This window comes from Salvia splendens, chromosome 4 (assembly GCF_004379255.2).
Source record: "Salvia splendens isolate huo1 chromosome 4, SspV2, whole genome shotgun sequence".
Taxonomy (NCBI): domain Eukaryota; kingdom Viridiplantae; phylum Streptophyta; class Magnoliopsida; order Lamiales; family Lamiaceae; genus Salvia; species Salvia splendens.
The window spans coordinates 5,450,496-5,477,315 of NC_056035.1; the positions used below are offsets into that span (position 1 = coordinate 5,450,496).

Consider the following 26,820-nt stretch of genomic DNA (forward strand, 5'->3'; position numbering starts at 1 on the left):
GTTGGTTACCAACATGGAGTAAAAGGGTACAGGTTGTGGTGCACTGAAGAGGGGAACAAGAAGATAATTGTGAGCCGAGATGTGGTCTTCCATGAGCATCATATGCCATTCTTGAAGACTGAGGATCAGATGGGTGAAAGAGTATCTATTGATCAAGAAGTTCAGCATGGCCAGCCACCACCTAGTGATCCAGATGATCAGAATGGAGGTGGAGCTTCAAGCTCCCATAAAGCTTCAAGTCCACAGCAACCCCAGCAACGAGATCAGATTGATGATGGTCAGAGATCACATATTATAGCCAGGGACAGAAATAGAAGAGAGATCAGAAAGCCAGCCAGGTTCAGTGATTATGAGATGAGTTTTTTTGCTCTCTGTGTTGCTGAGGTATTGGAGTGCTTAGAGCCATCCACCTATGCTGAAGCTATGTCGAGTAAGGAAAAGGAGAAATGGCTTGCAGCTATGAGAGAAGAGATCCAGTCACTACTCAAAAACCATACTTGGATTTTGGTGAAGAATCCAGGGACCCAAAAGCTTATTAGCTGCAAATGGATCTTCAAGATGAAGATTGAAGTTGGTGAAGTTGAGAGTGTCAGGTTTAAGGCACGGCTTGTTGCTAGAGGATTCACTCAAGAAGAGGGGATTGATTATAATGATGTGTTCTCTCCGGTTGTAAAACACAGTTCCATCAGGATATTGCTTGCTCTTGTTGCAAAGTATGATTGGGAGTTACACCAACTCGATGTCAAGACAGCCTTCTTGCATGGTGAACTTGAAGAAACAATATATATGCATCAACCCGAGGGGTTCATGAAGGCTGGGAATGAAGACAAAGTGTGTTTGCTCAAGAGAAGTTTGTATGGATTGAAGCAAAGTAGTAGGCAGTGGTATCTCAAGTTTGATGAGCATATGATGAGTATTGGTTTCAGAAAATCGCAGTATGATAGCTGTGTTTACATCAGAGAAAGGAATGGTGTACCAATTGCTTTTCTACTTTTGTATGTTGATGATATGCTTGTGGCAGGAGCAGATCTGGGAGTGATTGAGAGAATCAAGGCTGAACTGGAATCCAAGTTTGAAATGAAGGATCTTGGAAATGCAAGGAGAATCCTTGGCATGGATATACTGAGGGATAGGCCAAAGAGAGAGCTCAGGTTGTTGCAGAGGAATTACATCCAGAGAGTTTTGAAGAAATTTCAGGCTGATGACTTCAAACCTGTCTCTACACCATTGGCTGCTCACTTTAAGTTGAGCATGGATCAGAAACCAAAGAATGACTCAGAGAGGAGAGAGCTGAGCAAGATACCTTATGCAAACATCATAGGAAGCATAATGTACACAATGCTATGCACAAGACCAGATTTGGCTCAGGCTATAAGTGTTACTAGCCGATTTATGTCAGACCATGGGAGAGAGCATTGGATAGCATTGAAGTGGTTGCTCAGATACTTGAAGGGTGCTTCAGATTATGGTCTGTTGTACAAGGCAGATTGTAAGGATCAAGGTGGAGCACTGGTGGGGTTTTGCGATTCTGATTATGCATCAAATAGAGATAATAGGAGATCTCAAACTGGATATGTGTTCACCCTAAATGCACTGCTATAAGCTGGAAATCTGGATTACAACATGTGGTTGCTTTATCTACTACGGAAGCTGAGTACATGGCAATGACAGAGGCTGTGAAAGAAGCAATATGGCTGAAGGGAATCCTAGAAGATTTTGGGGAGAAGCAAGATACAGTGGAGATAAACTGTGACAGCAGCAGCGCCTTATGCCTTGCCAAACACCAAGTGTTTCACGAAAGAAGTAAGCACATAGATGTGCGGATGCACTTCATAAGGGATGAAATACAGAGAGGTGAAGTCAAGATGGTGAAAATATCCACTGAGCATAATGCGGCTGATATGTTGACAAAGCCGTTGCCAGCCATGAAGTTTAAATACTGTTTGGGGCTGGTGGGACTTGTGGAGTGATGAGTTTGAGGTTTTGTCAGAGGATTATGATTCATTGTTGATTCTGAGATTAAGGTGGAGTTTGTTGGAGTATAATCTCACAATCACCGTTGGATGCAGCAAGCTAAAACAATGTCATTCTCAACAGCTGCAGATTTGTTAGAGGTTGAGCTCGTTCAAGATATTATTGAGCTCGGCATATTATTGAGCTCGGCGTTTTATTGAGCTCGGCGTTTTATTGAGCTCGGCGTTTTATTGAGCTCGGCGTTTTATTGAGCTCGGCGTTTTATTGAGCTCGGCATTTCATTGAGCTCGGCATTTTACTGAGCTCGGCATCATGCAGCACTTCGGCATGTTGATGCAAACCAAGAAACGGGAAGTAGCCGTTGGAACAGTTATAACTGGTTTGATAACTAACATCTCAAGAGAGCCGTTGGAGGATGAAGGGACTGATATAAAGCAGACGAAGGCTGCATCTGAAATAGAAAATCAGCTACTTCGATATTCAAGAAAAGAGTCTCCAAACTATCACTTGATTAGTTCTTGGTTTAGAATTAGATTAGAGGTGTTGAGTTCTTGGAGAGAGTTCTTGAGTGATTGTAAATCTCTGCATATTTCTCAATATACTGAATCATATTGCCTTTGGCCGTGGACGTAGATCTTACGATCGAACCACGTAAAACTCTAGTGTTCTTTCTTTTTCGCATGGTTGTCATCATCGATCTTTTGCATACTTTCATAACAAGTCAAGAATAAACTAATACCATCATGCCAAATAGATCATCATTTTAAATAATACTCCATGAAAACGAGTAACTCTTACTTTTTCATTCGATAGGAAAACTAACATTGAAATAAATAGCAGTTGACCAAGCCTAGTGGAATGAATCCATACCCAACTTAACCAAAATGAGTTGTTTGTTATCTTATTTTATTTAGGGAACTACAATTAGGTGTTAAAACAAGTCATATTTTAGAGAGAAAAAACAAATCACTCGTAACTCGCAACTATATTCCTATTAATTTTGACCAAGTAAAACTATATCACAATCAAACCAAAAACATGTCTATCAGTCTATGATTTGATCCATAAATAACGTGCCATCACCAATAAATTAATTTCAAAATAAAGAAATTAATTTAGAGGAAAAGTGATGATTAGATTAGAGCAGACAGAGCATGACCTACAATGGAAACAAAGTGCAAAAATTGAAGGTGTTGTATCGGGATAATGCATTGCTTTTTTGGCTTTATTTGTCAAAGACAATAAAGAGAGTGACGAAAATGACAAAAGTGAATCCATCTCAATCATCAAATCCAAGTTACAAACTGATTTTCAGACTTTTCAGTTGCTGACATGGTTGTTTCGCGGAAAAATAGGAATTCTTGATATTTAGAAATGCAGAGCAGAGAGATAATTGAACACGAATGTATGCACGTTTGTTTGAGGGGTCTCGCCCTGAAAATTCAACCCTTTCCAAATCCCATAATTCCCTTCTCACAAAAAAAACCCTTTTGATTTCAACATATCTCCTAAATTTTGCCTCTGTTTCTTGATTGGATTTGAGCTCATCACACAAGAAAACCCCACCACCCCTTATTCTTTTCTTCTGTAACGCCTACAACAATTTTGGGTTTCACTGCAGAAGAAATACACTCATTTATTCTTTTTTTCCCCCTACGCCATTGTGATTTTGGATTTATGCATGGCTGCAAATCGTGATATCAATCAAGAACATACTTGTTTAGAGCTGCATTTCAAGAAGAGGGGATTTTGATTCTGATTTTGATTTTGATTTTGATTTTGAGGGGCTTTTTTTGGTGTTGGATTGATTGTGTAGATGAGGAAATTGGATTGTGATGGAGCAGAATAGGTGGGACAACACATTATTTTGTGATAATTCAAATGGGTTTTGGTCTAAATGGACTGTTACACATAGTTACATTGGAACGTGAATGGCTGATTTGCAGATGCTTAGTGTTGTTGAAAGAGACATTGATCAGGTACCTACCATGTCTTAACTGTGTTTATTATAATGTTTGATGGGATTAATGAGCTTGTTGCAAGTTTGTGTGAAATTATATTGGAAAAGTGTTTTTCTGTTTAGGCCATTACATCTCTAAAGAAAGGAGCACACTTGTTGAAGTATGGTCGGAGAGGGAAGCCAAAGTTCTGTCCTTTTCGACTTTCCACAGTGAGTTGCTTTCCGATTTTTGTACATATGTTCATATGAATTTGGTGAAGATGAGGGATGTTGTTGCTTTCTGTGGTAATCATAATATATGAAGGCTGCTTGTCATTGCATGGATGAGAAAGTAACTTGCATTTAGGCTGTTGAGTCGGATTATATTGATCTTCTAAATGGCATTTGATCATGCATATTCACTCAAGCTGAGCCTCTGTATATTTCAGGATGAGTCTACCTTGATATGGTATTATGGAAAAGACGAGAAACACCTTGATCTACGCAATGTTTCCAGGATAATTCCCGGGCAGAGGACTGTAAGTACGACCATTGATTTTCTCTACTCTTATAACTCATGTGCAGAATGTGGAGCCTTTAAGTTTGTTCAACCTAAGTGAACTAATCTGTTTTCTTGTTATAACTTATCGTGAACTAATGTACATTTATCTCTTCACAGGCTGTATTTCAGCGGTATCCTCGGCCTGAGAAGGAATACCAATCATTTTCTCTCATATATAATGACAGATCCTTAGATTTGGTGAGTTTCAGGTTGTTATCTTGTTACATGTATAAACCATGCACGGTTTCAACAGGTTGTTGATTGTCTCTTGACGCTAAGCATTTGATGAGGGTAATTATTGTTGCCTCAAATTCTGCAGATATGTAAAGACAAGGATGAAGCTGAGGTTTGGTTTGTTGGTTTAAAAGCTCTAATCGAGCGTGGTAGCCACAAGAAAGTAAGAAACGAAGCAAGGAGCGAAACTGCATCATCTGAAAGTCCTCGCATTTGGAGGGTTTCTCGATCAAGTTCATTTGTGAGCTCCATTTTCCATCTCATGTGTTCCATCTGCTCATTATTTTTCCTTATCTAATTGCTCTCTATTTTTCATTGGTTTAGTTGGCTCAGGATATGAGCGAGCATCAACGATCGGATAGCACACCTCAGAGCAGATTAGGAAAAGTATTTGCTGAGGTTTTGTCATTCACTGCTTCAAGCAAGAATCACCTATTTGCTGAGTCTCCTGCGCATTCTTTCACTCCGCATTCAGCTGGAGCCGCAGAAAACTCAAATGCCCGAACTTCTGGGGCTGAAACAATCAGGGTGAGCCTCTCTAGTGCTCTAAGTTCATCGAGTCAAGGTTCGTATAATGAGGATTTTGATAACTTGGGTGATGTTTTCATCTGGGGAGAAAGCACTGGCAACGGAGTAATGGGAGGCGGTCTGACTAAAATTAAAGAATCGTCTAATAAAAAAACTGACGCTCTAGTTCCCAAGGCCTTGGATTCGACAGGGGTGCTTGATGTGCAAAGCATTGCTTGTGGGCAGAGACACGCCATTTTAGTCTCTAAACAAGGGGAGGCGTACAGCTGGGGCGAGGAGGCCGGAGGGAGGCTGGGACATGGCATGGAAACAGACATTTTCCACCCAAAGCTCATTGAAGTTCTTAATGGGAAGACCATTGAAATGGTAGCATGTGGCGATTATCATACCTGTGCAGTTACACATTCGGGCGACCTCTACACTTGGGGTGATGGATCTTCTGGATGTGGCTTGCTTGGGCATGGAACTGATGTGAGTCACTGGATCCCCAAACGGGTCAATGGCCCTACAGACGGCTTCCAAATCACATTCGTCTCGTGTGGACCTTGGCATACGGCTCTCCTTACCTCAACCGGCCACTTGTTTACATTTGGAGATGGAACCTTTGGTGCATTAGGCCATGGTGATCGTAGTGGAACCAGCATTCCACGAGAAGTGGAAGCTTTGAATGGACTACATGCGCAGCACGTTGCTTGTGGTGTATGGCACACTGCAGCAGTGGTTAAACTAGTATATAAATCTTCCACCTCAGGGCCAGGGCTGTACAATTCCTCTGCTGGAAAGCTTTACACGTGGGGGGATGGAGAATACGGGCAACTTGGGCATGGTGATGATAAACCAAGGCTGGTTCCCGAACGCGTATCTTCATTGGTTGACACTGATTTTTCTCAGGTAGCTTGTGGGAACAAGCTCACTGTTGCTCTTACCACCTCTGGAAATGTATACACCATGGGAAAAGATGGAAAGGCTCCAACTTGTATAAAAGGTAGCATTGAAAACTGTTGCGTGGAAGAGATTGCTTGTGGCTCACATCACATTGCTGTTTTGACATCAAAAGCAGAGGTTTACACATGGGGTAAAGGCACTAATGGCCAACTCGGGCATGGAGACAACGAAGACAGGAACACGCCCACACTTGTCACCTTCTTGAAGGAGAAGCATGTGAAAAGCATAGCGTGTGGCTCGAATTTCACTGCTGTTATATGCCTTCATAAATGGATATCCAGTGCAGATATCTCTGTCTGCTCTGGCTGTCATAACCCTTTCAGTTTCATGCGGAAACGCCACAACTGTTACAACTGCGGGCTTGGCATCTGCACGGCTTGCAGCACTAGGAAGTCGGTTAAAGCCTCGTTAGCTCCCAGTATGAACAAGCCATATCGCGTTTGTGATGATTGTTTCAACAGATTACAGAAGAATTCAGATCATGCATCTGTTCCCCGCGTTCCTTATGTCAAAAGTGCGAGTACGTTACATAAGGCCAGTGATATCCCCGAACCTGGGATTCCCCGTTTGCCAGTAAGTATGTCCAGACTTTCATTTACCGAGTCACTCAAGTATGACAGGACGTCCTCGTTCAGTGTGAAGCCTGAATCAGTTGACAACCGCATGTTTCCTCTTCGGAATGGGAATATGCCGAGGCCTAGCACTTCTTCAAAATCGCCATCTAGCCCCTATGGCTCTTCACCGGTCTCTCTCTCATTTATCGCACATGATTCTAGAGTATTTTCTCAGTCACCTTCTCCAGTACTAGGGAAGAGGTCATCGACCCCATCACCCTCTCCATCTTTCTCATTTCGAACACTTGAAGCAACTCCCGATGAATTAAGGAGTAGCAATGAAATCCTAGGCATGGAGCTCAAAAGTTTAAGGGCACAGGTAAGCTTCTTACTCCTGATGAGCATCGAATTTTGAATTGAAACTGTAGGTTTGGTGCATGTTTCGTGTATTTTTATGGCTTTCGATTCAGTCCAAGCGACCGAATAACAAAATCGTTTTGCAATGATATCAACTGTTTTTCTTTACTTTGCACACTACTATAATTGTCTTGATATGGATTTTTAGGTGGACAGACTCTCAACCAAATCCCAGTCTCTAGAATCTGAACTCGAAAGAAAATCAGAGCAACTGAAGGAGGTGGCTGCACGGGCAGCCGATGAAGCTGAAAAAAGCCAGGCTGCGAAAGAAGTGATCAAGTCACTGACTGCTCAGGTTGGTTTTCACTACGTAGCAGATATGAATCTACTGATAAAATATCAATTTTTCTCTTTTTCTTATATCACTTGTATAGAGAGTCTAATGAAACTGAGAATCCAAATCACGAGCAGTTAAAAGATATGGCCGAGAGAGGACCAAAGAAACAAGTTGTGTGCAGCCATAGTGATGAGCAGATAAGCAATGACACTAATGGTCCATCCAACGGGAGCGTTGTGACTGTCAAAACTTGTCCAAAGAACGAGCCTAGTGGCAGTTCGTCTGCACCACTTTCCAATGGCACTGAAGCCCAGTCCCAGTCACAGAAATCAGAGCGGACTATACAAGACGAGCCTGGCGTGTACATAACTCTTGCCCCGTTGCAGAATGGAACCAATGAACTCAGACGAGTTCGATTCAGGTAGTTTTCATGATTTATCTTCGGTTGAACTATTGAGGAATGATACGCTGAACATTTATGTTGTGTTGTACAGTAGGAAACAGTACACAGAGGAACAAGCAGAGAAGTGGTGGGCTGAAAACGAGACGAGGCTATGCGAGCAACACAACATCAGAACAAACGTAGTATCTTGATCACAAGCAGCGTTTATGTTAGCTAGCTAAAACCATTAGAAAACATGATAAGTATACCAGGTTTTGTAATATCTTGGTTTTGGGTGTCTGAATTTGTGCAGCTTTGCTAGTGTAGTAGCTGTAGGGCTGTAGCACTAAATGAGAATCATATTTTTTCAGTGCTTATAACAATTCGAGGAGGCTTTTATTTGGTATCTGTTTTAGCATAAAATAAGTAGAGACAAAAGTAAAATAATTTTATTAATAGAGCAGATTCAGTAATCCTATTGATCAAGCACTGACTTTGACAGCCTCCTTCACAAAGACAGTAGCTTTTGCCATTGCTTCAACGGCTCCACATTCCTCCTTATTCACCACAGATTCCTCCTTTTCACCGGCTGCACGACACAGGTATCATCCACTGCAGGAGTGGCACTCGGCCTCCTAATCGGGTTTGAGCACGAGTACACGTTGTCGACTCCAGCAGTTCCTCGTATCGAATTTTACTTCTTTCTCCTCTTTAATTAAGCAGGGGATTTTGAATTCACGTTTGATCTTTGGAGAGGAATATATATTTATAGGAAGATTGTGACTTTTTGACATTGAATGCCTCATTCAGTACTAGAAACTAGAAAGGCATGCAAGCATAAATTTTGGACTCGTTGGCCTCCTACCGTTTCTACAATAAGTATTAAGTACTACTCCCTCATTTTCATAGTAGTTGAGTCATTTTGTCATTTTCAATAAGTTTCATATTAGTTGAGTCATTTCAATTTTTAGTAAAAGTCAACATTTTTTCCCACTTACTATTCCTTCTCCCTTACTTCATTCTCTCTACTTTTTTCTCTCTCCTATTTTATTATCTTTTTATTTAATACAATACACACATTTTTCTTAATCTGCGTACCAAAAAGAAATGTCTCCACTACTATGGAACAGATAGAGTATAAAACTTGTGTCCACTAACTATGGAACAAATGGAGTATAAAACTTGTGTAGAGAAAAATATTAAATAAATACTTACTTTGAAGGCTAGTACTAATATTAACTTCAATTAAATGCTAAATCGTAGCTTTTGAGGAAGAAGGATTTCGAAGGTACAAAACAAAATTTTTTATCTAAATCATAAAAACTATAGGAGTATTTTTAAAAAAAACACAGATTATGAAATGCTACCATATCTTATGTACGCTAAGTTTTGAAATAATAGAGTAAAAAGAGAAAATAAAATAGATATTAGAAAGAGAATCCTAAAGTGAATAAAATAGAATAGAGAATTACTCCCTATATAAGAGAGATGACTTTATTTGTTAAAACACCCCAAATAGGAATATGACTGTTGATATAAAATAGGGGAATATTTTTTACTTTTATCAATAACCGACCCACCTTAATAACTTTTTTTCCATATCACATATTCAAAATAAAATGTAGATTTATAATTAATTTTAATATATTTAAAATATAAAAAATTTATAAATTGAAGTAAAATTACTATGTTCATAACTTCATATAATGGAAGTACTGTACAACATAATAAAATAAGAGAAATGAAGTACTTATAATAGAAAATAAAGATTTGAAGTCACAAATTGAAAGTGATGACAGGAAGATAGCTCAAATAAAAAAAATTAATTGTCACAATATATGTGCTCTATCAAGTCGTCTTATATGACAGTTTCTTCATTTCGAAGTTAATTTTTATTGGCCATACTAAAAAATTGTTTAGGATCATGTTACTGATGAATACATCAATTCATCGATTTTGACGAGAAACTCAATTTTCTCATTTATCAAGTGCGGTGGTATTTGAACAACCAGAACTTGAGTCTAAGGAAAGTGAGGAGGTTTTGTTCGAAAACATGTTTAATTAGATTAAACAAATTGAAATTTCTATATTACCTTGAAATGTATTTCATGAGTTAATTACAAACTATAGATGCTAGCTAGGAGCATTATAGATTAAGACAATGCTTGCTAGTGTTGTCTTGAAAAGTGTATCAACGATTCATGAAAAGATAAGAAGAGACACATGTACGTAAATGGGATGGAAGAGATATGTGAATATAAATGATAAAAGAATATCACCAACTCGTGTATACTACATATAACTTTCGGTAAAGGCATTTAACCACGCGATGAAACCAAATGTGAAATAATTATGAGGCTTCCTCAAATTCACAAATGAGCTTTATGTATGCTTTCACTTTATTTGCTCATTTTCTTTGACTGCAAACTAAGTAGTTCTATGTAAATGGCCACCTCAATACTCTCACTAGGAAATATCTCAACATTCATCAGCAAAGCTGCCTATAGTTTTATACATACACATATATAATATGCTTGTTAACAAGAAAATATGGATCGACTCAAAATTAGACACAGATGAAAGGGTTCATGATAATTGATGTACTATTATGCCACTAGCCTAGTAGTAAAGGCAAAATTTACCACGTCTTATCTTTTATCCATTTACAATATAAATAACACTGAGTTTTTTTTTTCACTATTTTTTATGGGATGGAGAAGTATAGTTTAAGAAAACTATTAAAATCACAATTTGTGGAATAGACGCCTAATCATTGAATTAGATTTGGGCCGTTCAAGAGCCCACAAACATGTATAGAAGCCCATCACTTCATAGTAACTAAATCCCATTAGGGTTTGGCCCATAAAAGAGGACTATATAATCGGCCAGGAGATCTTGTGCCTAAACCCTAGACTTCAATTGAAATTTCTATCAGCAGATCGGAGTGAGGGCGTCGGCAGCGGGAAACGATGGTGCACGTTTCCTTTTACCGCAACTGTAAGTTGATGTTGTTTCTTCTCCGATACACTAACAATCACTGCAAATTTTCTGATTTGATAACGCCTGGATGTTTCTTCCTGTATGGCTCTTCCTACATTTGTTTGTTCTACATTTTGACTGATATTTTACATTCGGTTTCTGTTTCTCTTCTTATGCTGCTAAGCTGCAATGTGTTGTATGAAATATTTCTTCAATATATGCAATGTAATTTTTTATTGCGGATTGTGGGAAGATGTTATTAGATTAGCTTTAATATCGAATCACCGCCAGCTGATTAATTTTTGCATCCTTGAAAAAATATTGTTGGTGTACTAGGATTCATCCCCCCTCCGAACTGTAATCGACCTGTTTATGAAACCAAATTGCCTGCTGCTTACTTGCTATATGTGTAAGATCTACAGTCATCTACGATACTAGTAAAGATGTAGTTTTTAGTGCCTTGCCTGTTTATATGAGTATAGTCTGATATGAGGCAGAAACAACCAGTAAACTTGAATTGCTCATACATGAAATGCCTTATATTTCTACAATTGGATCAATGGTATGCACTATCATGCCTCAGCTAATGCCCTAATTAAATCTGATATTTATAGATGGAAAGACTTTCAAGAAGCCCCGTCGTCCATATGAGAAAGAGCGTTTGGATGCTGAGTTGAAACTTGTTGGAGAATACGGTCTTAGGTGTAAGAGAGAGCTGTGGAGGGTTCAGTATGCTTTGAGCCGTATCAGGAACAATGCTAGAAATCTGTTGACCCTTGATGAGAAGGACCCTCGTCGTATTTTTGAGGGTGAAGCTCTTTTGAGGAGGATGAACAGGTATGGCCTCCTCGATGAGAGCCAGAACAAGCTTGATTATGTCTTGTCCCTCACTGTTGAGAACTTTCTTGAGCGCCGTCTGCAAACTCTTGTCTTTAAGGCGGGTATGGCCAAGTCCATTCATCATGCCAGAGTTCTTATCAGGCAGAGGCATATAAGGTAGACTTGATAACTTGGTTTCAAAGACTCTCTAAACCTCCAGTTCTTGTTGATTCCTCTATATGATTGTCTTTTTACTTTTGCTTTTCTGATTTTTTTTCTTGTGCTTGAAAGTTTCAACTTGGTTATTTCTATAAGCTGAAGTCTCTTTTGACTTTCGAAAAACAGATATTTGAAGCTCTTTGGCAATAATAATCTAGCTCTTTCCCCCAGTATGTATTTTTTGATCTTATTGCAGTGTGTTGCAATGAAGTAACTGAGTGTTAGCTACCTTGAGGATTGCCTTTGCAAGACATTCTAGTTGGTTTTTGTTTATGTTGTCGTCTCACACCCTTCATAGCTAAAGTTTTGTGGAAACTACTTTCCTTTGCCAATTTCTCTTGATTCTTTTCTAACCTCCAACCAGTCGCTATTTTTATTGGAAAGTCTGCAGTAGAAACATTGTAATCAAGTTTTCCACTGATTCATGTTATATGCTTTTGCAGAGTTGGAAGGCAAGTTGTTAATGTGGCTTCATTCCTTGTGAGGGTTGATTCCCAGAAGCACATTGATTTCTCTCTCACAAGTCCTTTTGGCGGTGGCAGACCTGGAAGAGTGAAGCGAAAGAACCTGAAGGCAGCTGCAAAGAAGGCCTCTGGTGGCGATGGAGATGAGGATGACGAGGAGTGAGATTTAATATCTTATCTATTTTGCAAACTCCATTGGTGTTATTTTTGTTTGGGATATTCTTATTTACGGTTGCTGAAGTTTTGGCATGTTTTAATCTTGTCATAGAAGACATGTTTTTTAAGCCGCTGCTGAGGATCTAATGTCATTTGAACTGCTTCTGGTTGATGTTCTTATTTATTTCGTAACCTCTATAGCACCTGCAGTTGCAATTGTTGAAGTTCATATGGATATATGTAGATTTCCTGGAAAATTGATCTGAATATATGGGCAATTATTAGTCTCCACTATAAGGGCATCCACAATGGGTGCCTGCTAGGGCTGATAATTCGGTCATCGGTTAGTCGGTTAACCGATGACCGAACCGAACACCTCGGTTCTCGGTTAACCGAGAACCGCCCCATCTCGGTTATCGGTTAATTTCGGTTCCCATCTTCAAGTGTTGATCGGTTATCGGTTAGAACCGATAACCGATCGGTGTGACCGAATTTAGGACCGAAAAACCGATTAAATACCAAAAACGCAATATAGCGCAAGTGGTGGCTAGGCTGGGAATTTTTCGTATGAAATGTCCAGGGATCGATCCCCATGAACTGCAAACACTTTTTTTTTTTAAATTCGATTCCGGTTCGGTTAATTGGAACCGAACCGACCCTATTCGGTTAGGAACCGAACCGAACCGAGGCCAATTCGGTTTCGGTTCCGGTGCTTCAATTTCGGTTTCTTTTGATTTCGGTTAACCGGGTATTCGGTTCGGTTAGAACCGAACCGACCGAATACCCTGCGCTAGTGCCTGCCATCGTCCGCGCCCTACGCTCATGCCCGATGCATCGTCTGCCGAGCCCACAATGGTGCCATCGGGCGCCCCATCGGGTGCCCCATTGCGGGATCGGTGGACGATGGTCGCGGACGATGCCACGTGTGTTTGATTTTTTTTTTTCTATTTAAAACTCGTTTCTCATTCACTTGTTCATAAGAACATCTCGACTCTCTCGTTTCGCTCCTCTCTCACATTTCTACCTATCTCACATACCAAAATGAACCACGACGATGACACAACTAGTTCTAGCTCATCGGAGTCGGGTAGTTCGTACTCGGCAGCCTTAGATGCAGCCGTTGAAGAGGCCATGACGTAATGCTTACTCGAACTGCAGTGCGAGGAGGCGGTGGCGGCGGAGCAGATCAGCAGGCCAATTCGATGTCGGACCTCTGTCCGACGCGACCACACGGCAGCTCACCAACGTCTGGTTGAAGACTATTTTGCCGATCAACCACGGTGGGGACCGACTGTTTTCCGCCGGCGGTTTAGAATGCTGAGTTCAGTTTGCGTATTTTTTTAATTCGTATTGTAATGTATTAATTTGTATATATGAAATGAAGTTTTTTCTCAATTTTTTGTTATTTAATAATTCAAATAAAATAAAATGCATAAAGCACGCCTTAGGGCGCCCCATTACAGGTGGGGGTATGAGGATAAAACTGCTGACGTGGCGCGCCTTAGAGCGCCCCATTGTGGATGCGCTAATATGTAGTATAACAAAAGATGGTTATATAATACATAAAAATCAGGGCTTGGGCTTATTCTTACTGGGCCTGAACATATATCCTCTTACAATTCTTTTTTAAAAAGTAATAGCCACATTTTGATAAAATTCTAGGTTTGGATGAAAATGACATAAACCCAAGTTGCGAAAGTAACTTTTTTAAAAATACTGTGGTAAAAACGCCCAATCTTTTCATTATTCCGTTGTATGTACTTTTCGAGATATTCTAATATTCACCCTATTATCACTGTAGTTTTTCATAACAACTAATTATGAGTCATTTGCGGTAAAGAAATGGAGTATCAAATTCGAACAAGAGGTATGGAGCAAAGCTGATTTTATGGGATTGCATAATTAAAGTCGAGAAAATTTAAACCAAAATTTGGACGTGTTCGACTGGAACTATAGACACCAATTAAGACGGGTGAATGATGACTTATTGTGGGAAGTTATTCATTTTTCCGAAGTTGTCTCTAATATTTAGAAATTTGATTGGAAAAGTATGTTTGGAATTGAAGTGTGATAGTGGATACTAGTTAAACGTCTAATTTTTGTTGTTTTAATTGATTGATAAAGTTGAGTAACACCTACGTGTTGTAGACGTGTTTTGTTATCAATTGAGTTTCCATCAAAATATTCGGTACAAAATTGGATTTGTTTCAAATTGTTTGTCTAGATATTAAAAATCGAGTCTCTGTGTTCTAAAATGGACCTCTGTTTAATCCAATCTCTACTTTACCTAAGAAATGGTAAGAGAATAATTAATTGTACTCAGTATTGCGTAGTGCTATGTTTCATGTCATAAGTATTTACTGAAGTTCACAGATATAGATTAGTATACTAACAAAGAATTTAGGATCTAATCTAAACTTCATATCTTAATGATTAAGATTTCCGTAGAATTTTATCAATCACCAATTGTTTTAATTATAAATATAGATAAACGTAAAGGTGAGTCCTGCACGGTGCGGACCTCTTAATAAAAGCATTGAGAAATAATTAATGAAGCATGATATGAATGAGTATTTTTGTTCTTGGCTTTGCTTTAATGAAAAATAAATAAAATTGGGAAATGAAAAGTGAGTTCTTATTCTTTTTCTTTTTTTAAAAAAAAAAAAAAAACTCAAACTAACAATCATGTGAACTACAAGTTGAGGTGGCTCCACTCCCATAATTTAATTCACCAGAAAGTCATCCACCACAAAATATGTTATTTCCACATTCACCCACTCCACTTTGGCATTTTCCACCTCTTCCAGCTTCAACTGCCAAATATGTATAAAAAAAAATTCAATTCATACACCAAATATTGATGTCCCCACAAAATAAATTACTACTAAATATATGCAAGTATTTTAATTTTTGTTTACCTGAGGCAAAAGTAAGAATCAACATATATAAGGCTAATGGATTGATAGATTGAAGCCATTTTCATAGTTGTTGGTTACTTTTGATTCAGAATTTGGAGAGAATGATGCCATATTATATGTTGGTGATGATGAGTTTAATAGTACTTGTTTCTCACTTGCAGTTTTGTATTTAAGATTTAGAATACATTTTAGCATCTCACAATTAATTTACATTTAATTTATTTTTCCACATTTAAGAATGGGGTATTTTTTCCATTCAAATATTCCATAGCCACAGTAATTAATACTTTAGTCTATTTCATCGTTGCATTAATATTACCCTAGTGTGGATAACGCTCTCATCTTTGTATTAATGTTACCTTCCTAAAACTATATTACTACATTGCACATGTTATACGAAAATGTCAAAATATAGAAGATTTTTTCAAGATATTCAAGAATCAATTAGGTTCCTTATTTCCATATAATATCACGGATATGTATAAAATTGTGGCCATATAATAAAAGAGATGGGCTTGAGGATTTTTAACGGCCCATTAATAATTATTTAGCTTGGTGGGCTGGCTACACCCTCTCTTCAACTTTGAATTGTTGGGTCATACAAAAGATACATGTAAAACAAAAGATACATTTTCGAATATACATATTCCAATCAATATTTGTACTCCATCCCACCGTGATTAGAGACCTTGTTTAATGTGACACGGATTTTAAGAATAAAGAAATGTGTGTGAAAAAAGTTTGTGAAATATGAATTTCATTTTTATATACTTTGTTTACTTACTACCATTTACAGTAAAAGAGAATCGTGAAAGGATCAAAATGACAAACTACGACTGTTTGCGGACGTAGGGGGTCTAAATTAGAGAGGTATGACAGTTAGGGCACGGCTCCTTGCTCATTAAATACTGTCTATTTTTCTTAGTTTTTGTCCGATAAGAGTCTTCATCTTTTCATTATTCCGTTGTATGTATCTTTCAAGGTACTCTAATATTCATCCAAATATAGCTATGGTTTTCACAAAACTAAGTATTATAGCAACAGTTATATATTTCATTTTCTACAAGAACTTTACGGTAAAGATATCAAATTCAAACATGGAGTGTGGTGCAAAGCTGTTTTTATGGTACTATTACTTAAAAATTTTAAATCAGGAAAATTTAAATCAAAATTTATCTCCAATTAATAGACACCAATTTGGACGTGTAAATTACGACTTAATTTGATGTTATTAGTCTTTCCGAAACTGTCTCATTCATATTTAGAAATTTAAGTTGGAAAACTTTGGAGTTGACGTGTGATAGTGGGTACTTATTAAACGTCTAATTTTGGTTTACTTTGTTGTTATTAATTGATTGATATTGTTGAGTAACACCTACGTGTCACCTCAACTATGTCTCAATAATGTGTAGTAGACGTTTGTTTTGCTATGAAGTGACTTTCCATCTAAATATTCGGTACAAAATCGGATTTTTTTTCCCCAAAATTGTTTATCAAGAAAAAAAATCGAGTTTTTGTAGTATTTTTTAAAACGGACTTCTATTTAATCCAATCTCTAGTTTTTGTAGCATTTTTAAAAACGGACTTCTATTTATTTCGTACTACTACTCTTTAATGTTATAAGTGTTTATACAATAACAGTATATTTTGACTTAATTTTTTTTAATGAAGGACTAGAAAATGAAATCAATGATCCCGCTAACACCATATTCCAATATATTTTTTCTTGTAAATTAACTTCCACATAAAAAAAAAATGTATTTACCAAATCAAAGGCTCAAAAGTTCCAATACCTAATCCAAGAAATTAAACTTGTATAGTAGTATTACTTTCCCACTCAATTAAGTCGAGCCTAGTTGATAATCAACTCCACCAAAAAAGCAAAACTACATAGTCAAAAAGGGACCCAAATATAATTTTAAAAAATAAATTATTTAGAGCACAAGAATCACGAAAATTTTCCATAATTGATACATACATCTGGAAACAACTTTTTAGGGCATGGGCGGCTATGTTCTTGAGTGGTTATATACATAGTTGATAGGTTTCATCACACACATGCTCGTATAGTTTCTCTTTTTCCTTTTTTTATTCAATTATTGACGTTATCTTTTTGTCTGCTCTTCTTTTCATTGTCATGACACAGAGAATATTAATTCAGTAGTTATCTAACTTATCTTGATTTTTATAATATGAACTGAAATGTATGCCATATGGCACATCAAGCATCAGTCAAATTTTTGTTTGTGGGAATCCCATTTTAGAATTGTATTGCTCTGAGAACATTTGGAATGTTTTTAAGCAGTCTACTTTCATATCTTTACAGCTAATAATACTACTAATATAAATATACATGAGTATATGATATTTTATTAAAAAAATATGATGTAATGAATCTATGATGATTTGATAAATTAGTTGTCATTTTTATTTAAATCATGCTATGATGTATTGCCAAAATACCATTAAATCCGTGATGAATATAAATATCAAGATGCATGGTCCAACCATGATAAATTGATAAGATGATAATGATATATCTCTAGGGGGAGACAATATACTAATAAATGTGTCCAACAAGTGGCGAGCATTATCTCTATTCTTTGGAGATCACAAACTCTTGCTAATTTATTTGGACCCCCCAATCAATATTATATATATACTATCTACTTTTTTTCTTTGTTAAAACTGTATGTCAATTTGCTCGATGCTTCAACAAAGTGGATACCCATCTCCATCAATCCATCTCATGTTTTCAATTTTAATTACAATTTGGTTTTTCCATCAACCATATACCCATTGGGTAAGTCACAGCTGCCGTCCCTAATTTATAGAATGAGAAATTATATTTAATTTGCTTGTTAATAATTGCTAAATAGTTACTTTTATACCTCCTTGATCTCAGCAGTGAACGATGCGAGTTTCAATATAAAATTGGTAAAATAAGTAGTAATTTATGAGAAAAATGAGAGAAATATCATTACTAGATTAATATGGTTCTATCTTATATAAAAGAAATACAGTAAAAACTTACCAAAATAGAAAAGAACTATTGATTGTGATTATGCCAAAATGGAAAAATAGGATAATTATTTGTGGATGAATGAAGTATATTTTGTATTTGATTAAATTGACATGGCCAATTTTATTATGATAAGTTTGTTAAGCACCATTACTATTTTACAAAAAAAATTCATATAATTCGGTTAGACTTAGTATTTAATTGCTTATCCAATTTTAATGATTAAGTTCATAACTCTGTCTGTGCACGTGTATCAGATTTTATATAGTTTTATTTTGTGTATTAAGTGAAAGGGCTAAAGTAAGAGAGGGAATAAAGTAGAGATAAATGTATTTTTATTTTTAGTAATGAATCATCTTAATTGAGTGAGTCATTTTCGGTGGGACGAATGGAGTAGTACTATATTGTTTCTTAATAGAAACCACTCGATTTGAAACAAGTCTAATAGTAGTAGTATATTTTTAGAAGAAGTACTGTATAATACTATGAATTAGTTGGGCGAGCTGTTAGATTAGATCAAGTTGTTTATTAGAAAATATTCTATTATGTGTATTACTACTCTATTATGTGTATTACTACTATTTATTCAAAAGAAATAGCGATTTGATCGCAGCTAAGTCTAGCTAATTAATAATAATTGATTTTTTGGTGGGAAGAAGTCTGATAGTACTGAATTAGTTTACCTAATTTATTATAGAGTGATGCACCTATAAAAAATTATAAATAAAAAATAGTATGAAAATATTGATTATTTTGTAGATTCTAATATTATAAAATAATAGTAAATTATTGATAAATGAAACAATAAAATCACTGTTAACGGATAAATTTACGTCATAATCTACGTTAAGAGCATACGTATATAAAAAAATAGACACAATTAAAATTAGTTAAACAATGATTCACTATTCTTTATATGTATATATATGTATAGAATATACATGGAATAATTAATTAACGTTTTTATATACTCATATAAAGAGAGTGCTTCAATTGGTTCGAGCTATATTTCATACTGTGACATACGAATCATAATTCGATGTATATAAGACAAACAATAGTAGTAGTGGTACTAAATAAAAATCAAATATACTAGAAAAGGCTGCACAAATACGCATTATTAGAGATAAGTTTGAGACGACTTTATGCAAAATAAATCAGCTATGCCGACTAGCCACAGCTAGTAATTACTAATTATCTAACAAAATAAACGTTGATCACGGTCCTCTATTTTTGTTGTTTCTTGAAGTTTATCCCAAACTTAGATCTATCCAATCTAGAAGTTGCACCTTACAATGCCTAATTTAACACGCTCATACATAGTACTACCATCTATAAGTTGCAATACCTAATCTATAAGTTGAATACGAGTGTGTATTAATTGATATACAATATACATAGGCTTGTGTGATTATTTGCAACAAATTAGTGATACCCAAACATCTATATATTTGTCCCAACAAACCTATTTTATTAATTTTAAAATTATTATTTTTTGGCATTTTCTTCTCTTTCTTTTTTTAAACTCTTGTTTGCTTTATTTTATTTTTACATTTTTTTGTCGTTCTTCTTTAAAACTTATGTTTTGCAGCCAAATTGTTATGTATTTTCCTTTCTTTACATAATTTTAATCCTTCTTTAGTTTTTACAGTACTAGACCAAATTCAGTTAGGCCATTAGCAATGGCGCGCCACGACGTCAGTTTTATCCTCCTACCCCCACCTGCAATGTGGCGCCCTAAGGCACGCCCTATATGTTTACTATTGTTTTGTTAGTTAATTTAAATGTTTTCAAATATGTAATGCAAACTAATTAAAAAACACAACGAGTAACTAAAAACCGGCGAAGATTGCATTGATTAAAAATTAATACATTTATAAAAATTAAAAAATTACAATACGAATTAAATTAATACATTTATAAAAATTAATACATTTATAAAAAAAACCTTCATTTCAATCACACAACATAATCATCTTAATAACTCGAAGAAGCAAATTCTCGTTTCACCGAATTCTAGATTTTAATCATAAATTATCATTTTTTTATCAAATTATCATCTTAATAAATGTATAAAACAATTTAGTTTTCAAGATATCTCAACTATTGTTTGTAGTCCAACGGTTTGGATTATTGCCTTCCAAGCAATAGACCCGAGTTTGATCCCCGGCAAACGTAATTTTTTAAGTAAAATGAGTGTCATCGTCCGCGTCGCCCACAATGGCGCGGGCGATGGCGCGCCCGATGGCCATCATCCTCGACGTAGGGCGCGGACGATGGCGGGCACCCACAATGTGGGCATCGTCCGCACCCAAGGACAATGGACGCCCCATTACGGGTGCCCTTACAAACAAAATCACATAATAAAATATTTTCAAGAAAAGTTGAAGCAAAACTTATAACATAGTACAAGAATATATCTCAAAGATAGTAGAACAATAAAGTTAAAGTTAAAAGTTAAAAGTTAAAGTTAAAGTTAAAGTTAATTACTTAAATTCCACTATCTGTATACGATTCCACTTATATATACTCTATACATTGCAGGAAAAGGCGAGTCCGTCGCCTTGGTGGCCCCACACTCTGGCCCGAAATTATATGAGGGGGTTAAATCAGGGTACGCAGTAGTCCGTTAAAGGGGAGGCCTTAACCTACTGACCGCCAGAAGCCCATCTCCCAAGGCCTCACACTTGTGTCTGAAAGATGGAAGCAACTACACGACAGCAGTGAGATTTGAACTCAGGCACATTGCAGCAAGATCTGTCCCTCCGTTGCCAACTGCGCTACGTCCTTGCGGGTATATCTACTTTATACATAACATAAGAGGGGAGTGTCATATTACTAACTCAATATTTAATTGCTAACTATAATTAAATCATAGCCCTTAGATATTCAAATCAAGGGCCTAGATCATTAGCCCCGGAATGTCAATACGATAAAAAAAGTCAATAAAGGTATAAGGTCAATTTATAATAAATGAGTTGTAACTAACTTTTAAAAAAAACACATATAACTTTCTCGATTCAAATTATTTTTTCGCACAACATATATCAATTTAAAGATAATTTCATAAGGATTCTAACGTGATCTCACTTGCATATGTTCCAATGTCAAAATTTAAAAAAATTTTAAAATTTAAATTTTTTTCGTACAACAACAAATGTCAACTTAGTATATAAAATATGTCAATATAATACATGTAAAATGTCATTCTTAAAACAACGTGTTGACATAAGCAATGTGTTGACATTCTCAAAGCATTGTGTTGATATTTTCAAAACACTATATTGATATTTCCATCCAAAACCCTAATTTGGTAAATTTTTTTATTTTTTCGATTTAATTAATAAAAATGAAAATTATACGTGGCAAATTTTAGACTACTAGATTTCTAAAATCCTATAATCTTAAATTAATTGTAATTAATAATTAGAGAGTGATTTAGCAATTGATCACTCCCCTAATATAAATATAATTGCCGACAATTATTTGCTTTAAAATATCCGGTAATAATACATGTACCGAAAATATAGTACTATGGGACCTACCCTGAATATATATCTGATTGATTTCATGGTACAAAACAATTCAAAATTTTGAAAAGTGTTTTAGAGCATGATTTCGTGTTCCATTTGAGAACATGAAACCCCTAGTCAATAATTCACATCTTTGTAGGAGTATAATAGTAGTTATTTAAATTGTGGAGTAATTTTTAATTAATTTCATAATTTTCAAATATAGATTCATAATTTTTTGCAATCTTATTATAACTTCTTCCGTCCCACCTACTAGTCCACTTTTTAATTTTAATCTATTCCTGATTAGAATCTTCGATATATTGTGATAGATCTCACACATCATTAAATCAATTTTACTCATATTTTATTATAATACGACATACATTCCACCATCTCTTTTTACTCTTTTACATTTGTTTTAAACATGCGCACAACTCAACTAGGACTGCTAAAGTGAAATGAGAAAGAATAACAATAGTTAAAACAAAAAATTAATATAGCAAAATCAAACATAAACTCAAAATATAATGCTATTTTTTGGCTTAAAACAACTTCATATCATATTTGATTAATGCTATTTTTTGGCTTAAAACAACTTCATATCATATTTGATTTTGCTATGTTAATTTATTATTTGAACTTTATTCTTCACTAAAAAACACTACAATCATATATACTCTGTTTTTTTCTTATTTACTAAACCCCCCCCCCCCCCTAATTTATAATTAGAATAATTCACTTTTTAGATGTTTTTTCATATATAGTATTATAATATTATTGATATGAATCTCCCTGTACAATAAGATTACTTTAATTAATGTTTTTTTTCTGTATCATATTTTATTAATTATGTATGCTCTCTTATATATGTAATTCGCATTTTTCTATTTTGACTTATCACAAATTACTTATATTTTTTATTTTTAGTAAAATATAGGATATTTAATATATTAGAATTGATTAAGTGTTGTCTCATTATGTTTAAAATGATGATTTATTATATTAAAAAGATAATCTCAAATTTACGATCTAAAATGAAAAGTGCAAGTAAAATATAAAGCGATAGGATTTAAAACGCATAATATTATAAAATCTCTATTTTCATGGGTTGGGTATAAAAAAGATAGCATGACAGCGTCTGTGGGCCCATCTTATTCGAGGCTCCGCTTTGCATCTAGAAGAGCCGCTACTTGGCTACTTATGTCATTTCACACTTTAATCCTTTTCCGTTTAACACAAATTGATAAATTTGCAAATGGAATTTCACATTCGTCCTAGAGAATTTTAAGCTATTTCAATTTCCAACCCCACATATTTCATCCAACGAGATTTGATTAAACAGAAGAAAACTTCGAATAAAGCTTTTCAATTTTTTTATACTCCAGATTGCACTCTAACTCGAATATATCAATAGATGCTTTTCATCTATCTTCAACAAACTTGATATATTGTGTACCAAAATTAAGGTGTGATATTCTGATTTTAATTAATGATTTAATGTAATGAATTCCCCACCCCATATGCTAAATCTATGGGTTATGGTAGTTGGCGAATATAAATGTTATTTTTTATTGATTTAATTAATGATTTTGACGAAGTAATTTCTTCATTTTTAAATATACAATTTGACTTCGACAACAGGGTAAAAGAATAAAAGGGGCAAGCAAAATGGAGTCCATAAGAAAAAGGCCGTTCCCGTATCACTAGTTTATTATGATGAAACTATTTTTTTGTTTCCTTTTTAGGTAGTTATTCTTTATCATAAAATAGCACAGTAGAAAAAATTCATTCCAAAAGATTAGTTTATAAAAAAAAAAGATTTCATTTAGTCTACAAAGACTATATTTGTTAATGAAAACTGAATATATCAAATACTAATATGCTCATTGATTACGACCATGTTGCTAAGGCCACCACCTCTGAGTGGACTCCCAAATATTCTCATTGGTCACGACTTACTCTTTTCTCATCTCACTATTTTGTAGATATAGTTAGTACAAATGTACTGTAATTAATTTGGGACAAAGACATAATATAGTGTGTACAAACGTAATTGATAGTTCGAATGTTGTAATGCTATCAGATACGCGACTCAATCTTGTTATCACAACGAGATCGATTCCGGAACGAGAAGAACGAATACTTGATATGAAAATGAATAAGCAAAAAACAATTCTTGGAGAGTCAATGGAAATCTTGTGTTTTATTTGTGTGGAAGATTACAAAACTCATGGATGAAAAAATTCTTCTTCTTTTTTCCACAGCTCGGCTCTATTTAACTAACACTTATCTAACAACTAGTTCAAACCTAACGGCTTTCATTTAAAGCTAACTAACTAGTCGCATCCGACGACGTGCATCAGTTAATAACAACTGTCAACTCCGAACTCGTTTAAGTTCGGCCAACACCGAGCACCAACACCGAACTCGTTTAAGTTCGGCCAACACCGAGCACCAACACCGAGCACTGAGCACCGAGCTCAACACCGAACATTGAGCTCGGTTAATCTCTGAGCACGACTACAAACTCGACCAATCACCGAGCATGATTGCAGTTCGTCAGATCACTGAACAGCATATCGGTCCCTAATCGCCGAACAGTATATTGGTAACCGAACTGAACTGATTGTGCAGTTTTGCCCCAATCCTCATAACAAATCTCCACCTTGGGACATAACTGGACAATCCATAGATTTCATCCATCTTCCACAATCACTCCAGCTGAATCAGATTCACCAAATCCATGCAATACTTCAACTTAAGTCCGGGCAACACCTTTGTTAGCATATCAGCTGCATTGTGCTCAGTAGCTACCTTTTCAATCTTCACTGAGCCCATTTCAACTTCATCCCTCACAAAATGAAGCTTAACATCCACATGCTTGCTCCTCTCATGGAATGTCTGATGTTTTGACAAACATATGGCACTATTTGAATCACATAATACAGTCACAGCTCCTTGATCAACTCCAAAATCCGAGCAGATTCCTTTCAGCCACATGCTCTCCTTTACGGCCTCAGCCATGGAAATATATTCTGCCTCAGTTGTTGAGAGTGCCACCACAGATTGCAAACTCGACTTCCAACTTACAGCAGCTCCATACATGCAGAAAACATAGCCGGATTGGGACTTCCTTGTGTCAATGTTAGTAGCAAAATCAGAATCACAATATCCCAATAGAGGCTGTGCATCAAAATTCTTACTTCCATCAAACAGTATGCCATAATCCTGAGTACCATTCAGATACCTTAGTATCCATTTTAAAGCATGCCAATGCTCCATACCTGGATCTGCCATGTATCTGCTCACAACACTTATGGCTTGGCTGATGTCTGGCCTTGTACACACCATGGTGTACATGATGCTTCCCACTATGTTTGCATATGGGATTTTATCCATCTCTCTTCTCTGACTATCATCTTTAGGGCACTGATTTACACTGAGCTTAAACTGCTGGCTCAGGGGCACACTCACTGGTTTGCTTTTATCCATCTGAAATTTCTTGATCACATTCCTGATGTAATCTTTCTGAGTTAGCCATATCCTTTTCTTGTCTCTATCCCTTATGATCTCCATTCCAAGGATCTTCTTTGCATCTCCAAGATCCTTCATATCAAATTCAGATTTCAGATCACCTTTCACTAACTCCACCTCAAACTCAACAGTCTGAACTTGCTTCATGAAGAAAGGCATTTCAGATTCCCTGAAAATAACATCCCTACTGATGACAACCTTCTTATTCCCTTCCTCACAGCACCATAATCTGTAACCTTTGACTCCAACCTGATAGCCTATCATCACACATCTGAGAGCCCTTGGTTCCAGCTTTCCTTGTTTGATGTGAGCATATGCTCTACACCCAAATGGTCTTAATTTTGAATAGTCTCCATAAGATCCATACCATCTACTATCCGGAGTCTGATTTTCAATGGCAGCAGAGGGGCATTTGTTGATTAAAACAACAGCTGTGGAGGCTGCTTCTGCCCAAAATGGTTTTGACATTCCAGATGCTATCAACATGCATCTTACCCTTTCAAGAATGGTTCTATTTATTCTCTCGGCGACCCCATTTTGTTGTGGGTTGTGAGGCACCGTTCTATGCCTTTTAATTCCTTTTCTCTTGCAAAACTCATCAAACTCATGGGACAAAAATTCCAGCCCATTGTCAGTTCTTAGGCATCTCAAAGGCTTCCCCTTTTCTAGCTCAACTGCAGTACACCACTCCTGAAATTTCTTGAAGGTCTCTGACTTTTCTTTCATGATCATTATCCAAACCTTTCTTGAAAAATCATCAACAAATGATAAGAAATACCTGCCTCCTCCAATGCTATTTACTGGTGCAGGGCCCCATATGTCACTGTGAACATATTGGAGAGGTTGTGTTGAGTTATGTTTGCCCACTCCATATGGCAGCTTCTTGTTTTTGCCAAGAATGCATTCTTCACACGATCCAATGGCTCTTTGTATCTCTGAATCAGCCATCTGAATAATGCCTTGCTTTACCAGCTGCATCAGCCCAGTGTCCCCCACATGGCCCAGCCTAGCATGCCAATTGATGGTCTTTTGTGTGTTGTTAGCTGTTCCAGCAACTGCCTCAGCTTTCAGATAATAGAGCACATTGTTTCTGACAGCCTTCATGATCATTTGGCCATCCTTTTTGACAAGCATCTCTCCACCAAAGAGAGTCAATTCGTAGCCATTCTTCTCAAGAAGACCCAAGGATATAAGATTCCTTTTAATGGATGGGATGTATCTCACATCAGTGAGAGTTCTGAAAATTCCATTGTCCATCCTCAAACATATGCTCCCAACACCCCTTACATCACACACATGGTCATCTCCCAGCAACACCGAGCCTTCAGATTCCTTTAAATCTTGGAACCAGTCGAGATTGGAGGACATATGGAAACTGCAGC

At 36.3% G+C, this 26,820-nt stretch overlaps 2 protein-coding genes across 2 annotated transcripts; both read left to right on the forward strand.

Annotated features, from left to right (window-relative positions):
• The first annotated feature begins 3,265 nt into the window (after window positions 1–3,265).
• Window positions 3,266–8,218, forward strand: LOC121798102 (PH, RCC1 and FYVE domains-containing protein 1-like). Its single transcript, XM_042196944.1, has 9 exons — window positions 3,266–3,953; window positions 4,058–4,144; window positions 4,363–4,452; window positions 4,593–4,673; window positions 4,795–4,950; window positions 5,034–7,115; window positions 7,302–7,448; window positions 7,565–7,851; window positions 7,925–8,218. Exons 1-9 carry the CDS (start codon window positions 3,906–3,908, stop codon window positions 8,022–8,024), a joined length of 3,078 nt encoding a protein of 1,025 aa, XP_042052878.1. The 5' UTR covers window positions 3,266–3,905; the 3' UTR covers window positions 8,025–8,218.
• Window positions 8,219–10,723: 2,505 nt separating this feature from the next.
• On the forward strand, window positions 10,724–12,641 carry LOC121801477 (40S ribosomal protein S9-2-like). Its single transcript, XM_042200976.1, has 3 exons — window positions 10,724–10,809; window positions 11,406–11,787; window positions 12,273–12,641. The coding sequence occupies exons 1-3, from the start codon at window positions 10,782–10,784 to the stop codon at window positions 12,454–12,456; spliced, it is 594 nt and encodes a 197-aa protein (XP_042056910.1). The 5' UTR covers window positions 10,724–10,781; the 3' UTR covers window positions 12,457–12,641.
• Window positions 12,642–26,820: the final 14,179 nt, after the last annotated feature.

Bases quoted from the DNA above. Each gene is read 5' to 3' on its own strand.
- LOC121798102 (XM_042196944.1), top strand. From the start codon at position 3,906: ATGGCTGATTTGCAGATGCTTAGTGTTGTTGAAAGAGACATTGATCAG. The intron at 7,116-7,301 runs GTAAGCTTCTTA...ATGGATTTTTAG, and splicing joins TCAAAAGTTTAAGGGCACAG to GTGGACAGACTCTCAACCAA. The intron at 7,852-7,924 runs GTAGTTTTCATG...TGTGTTGTACAG, and splicing joins CTCAGACGAGTTCGATTCAG to TAGGAAACAGTACACAGAGG.
- LOC121801477 (XM_042200976.1), top strand. From the start codon at position 10,782: ATGGTGCACGTTTCCTTTTACCGCAACT. The intron at 10,810-11,405 runs GTAAGTTGATGT...TGATATTTATAG, and splicing joins CGTTTCCTTTTACCGCAACT to ATGGAAAGACTTTCAAGAAG. The intron at 11,788-12,272 runs GTAGACTTGATA...ATGCTTTTGCAG, and splicing joins ATCAGGCAGAGGCATATAAG to AGTTGGAAGGCAAGTTGTTA.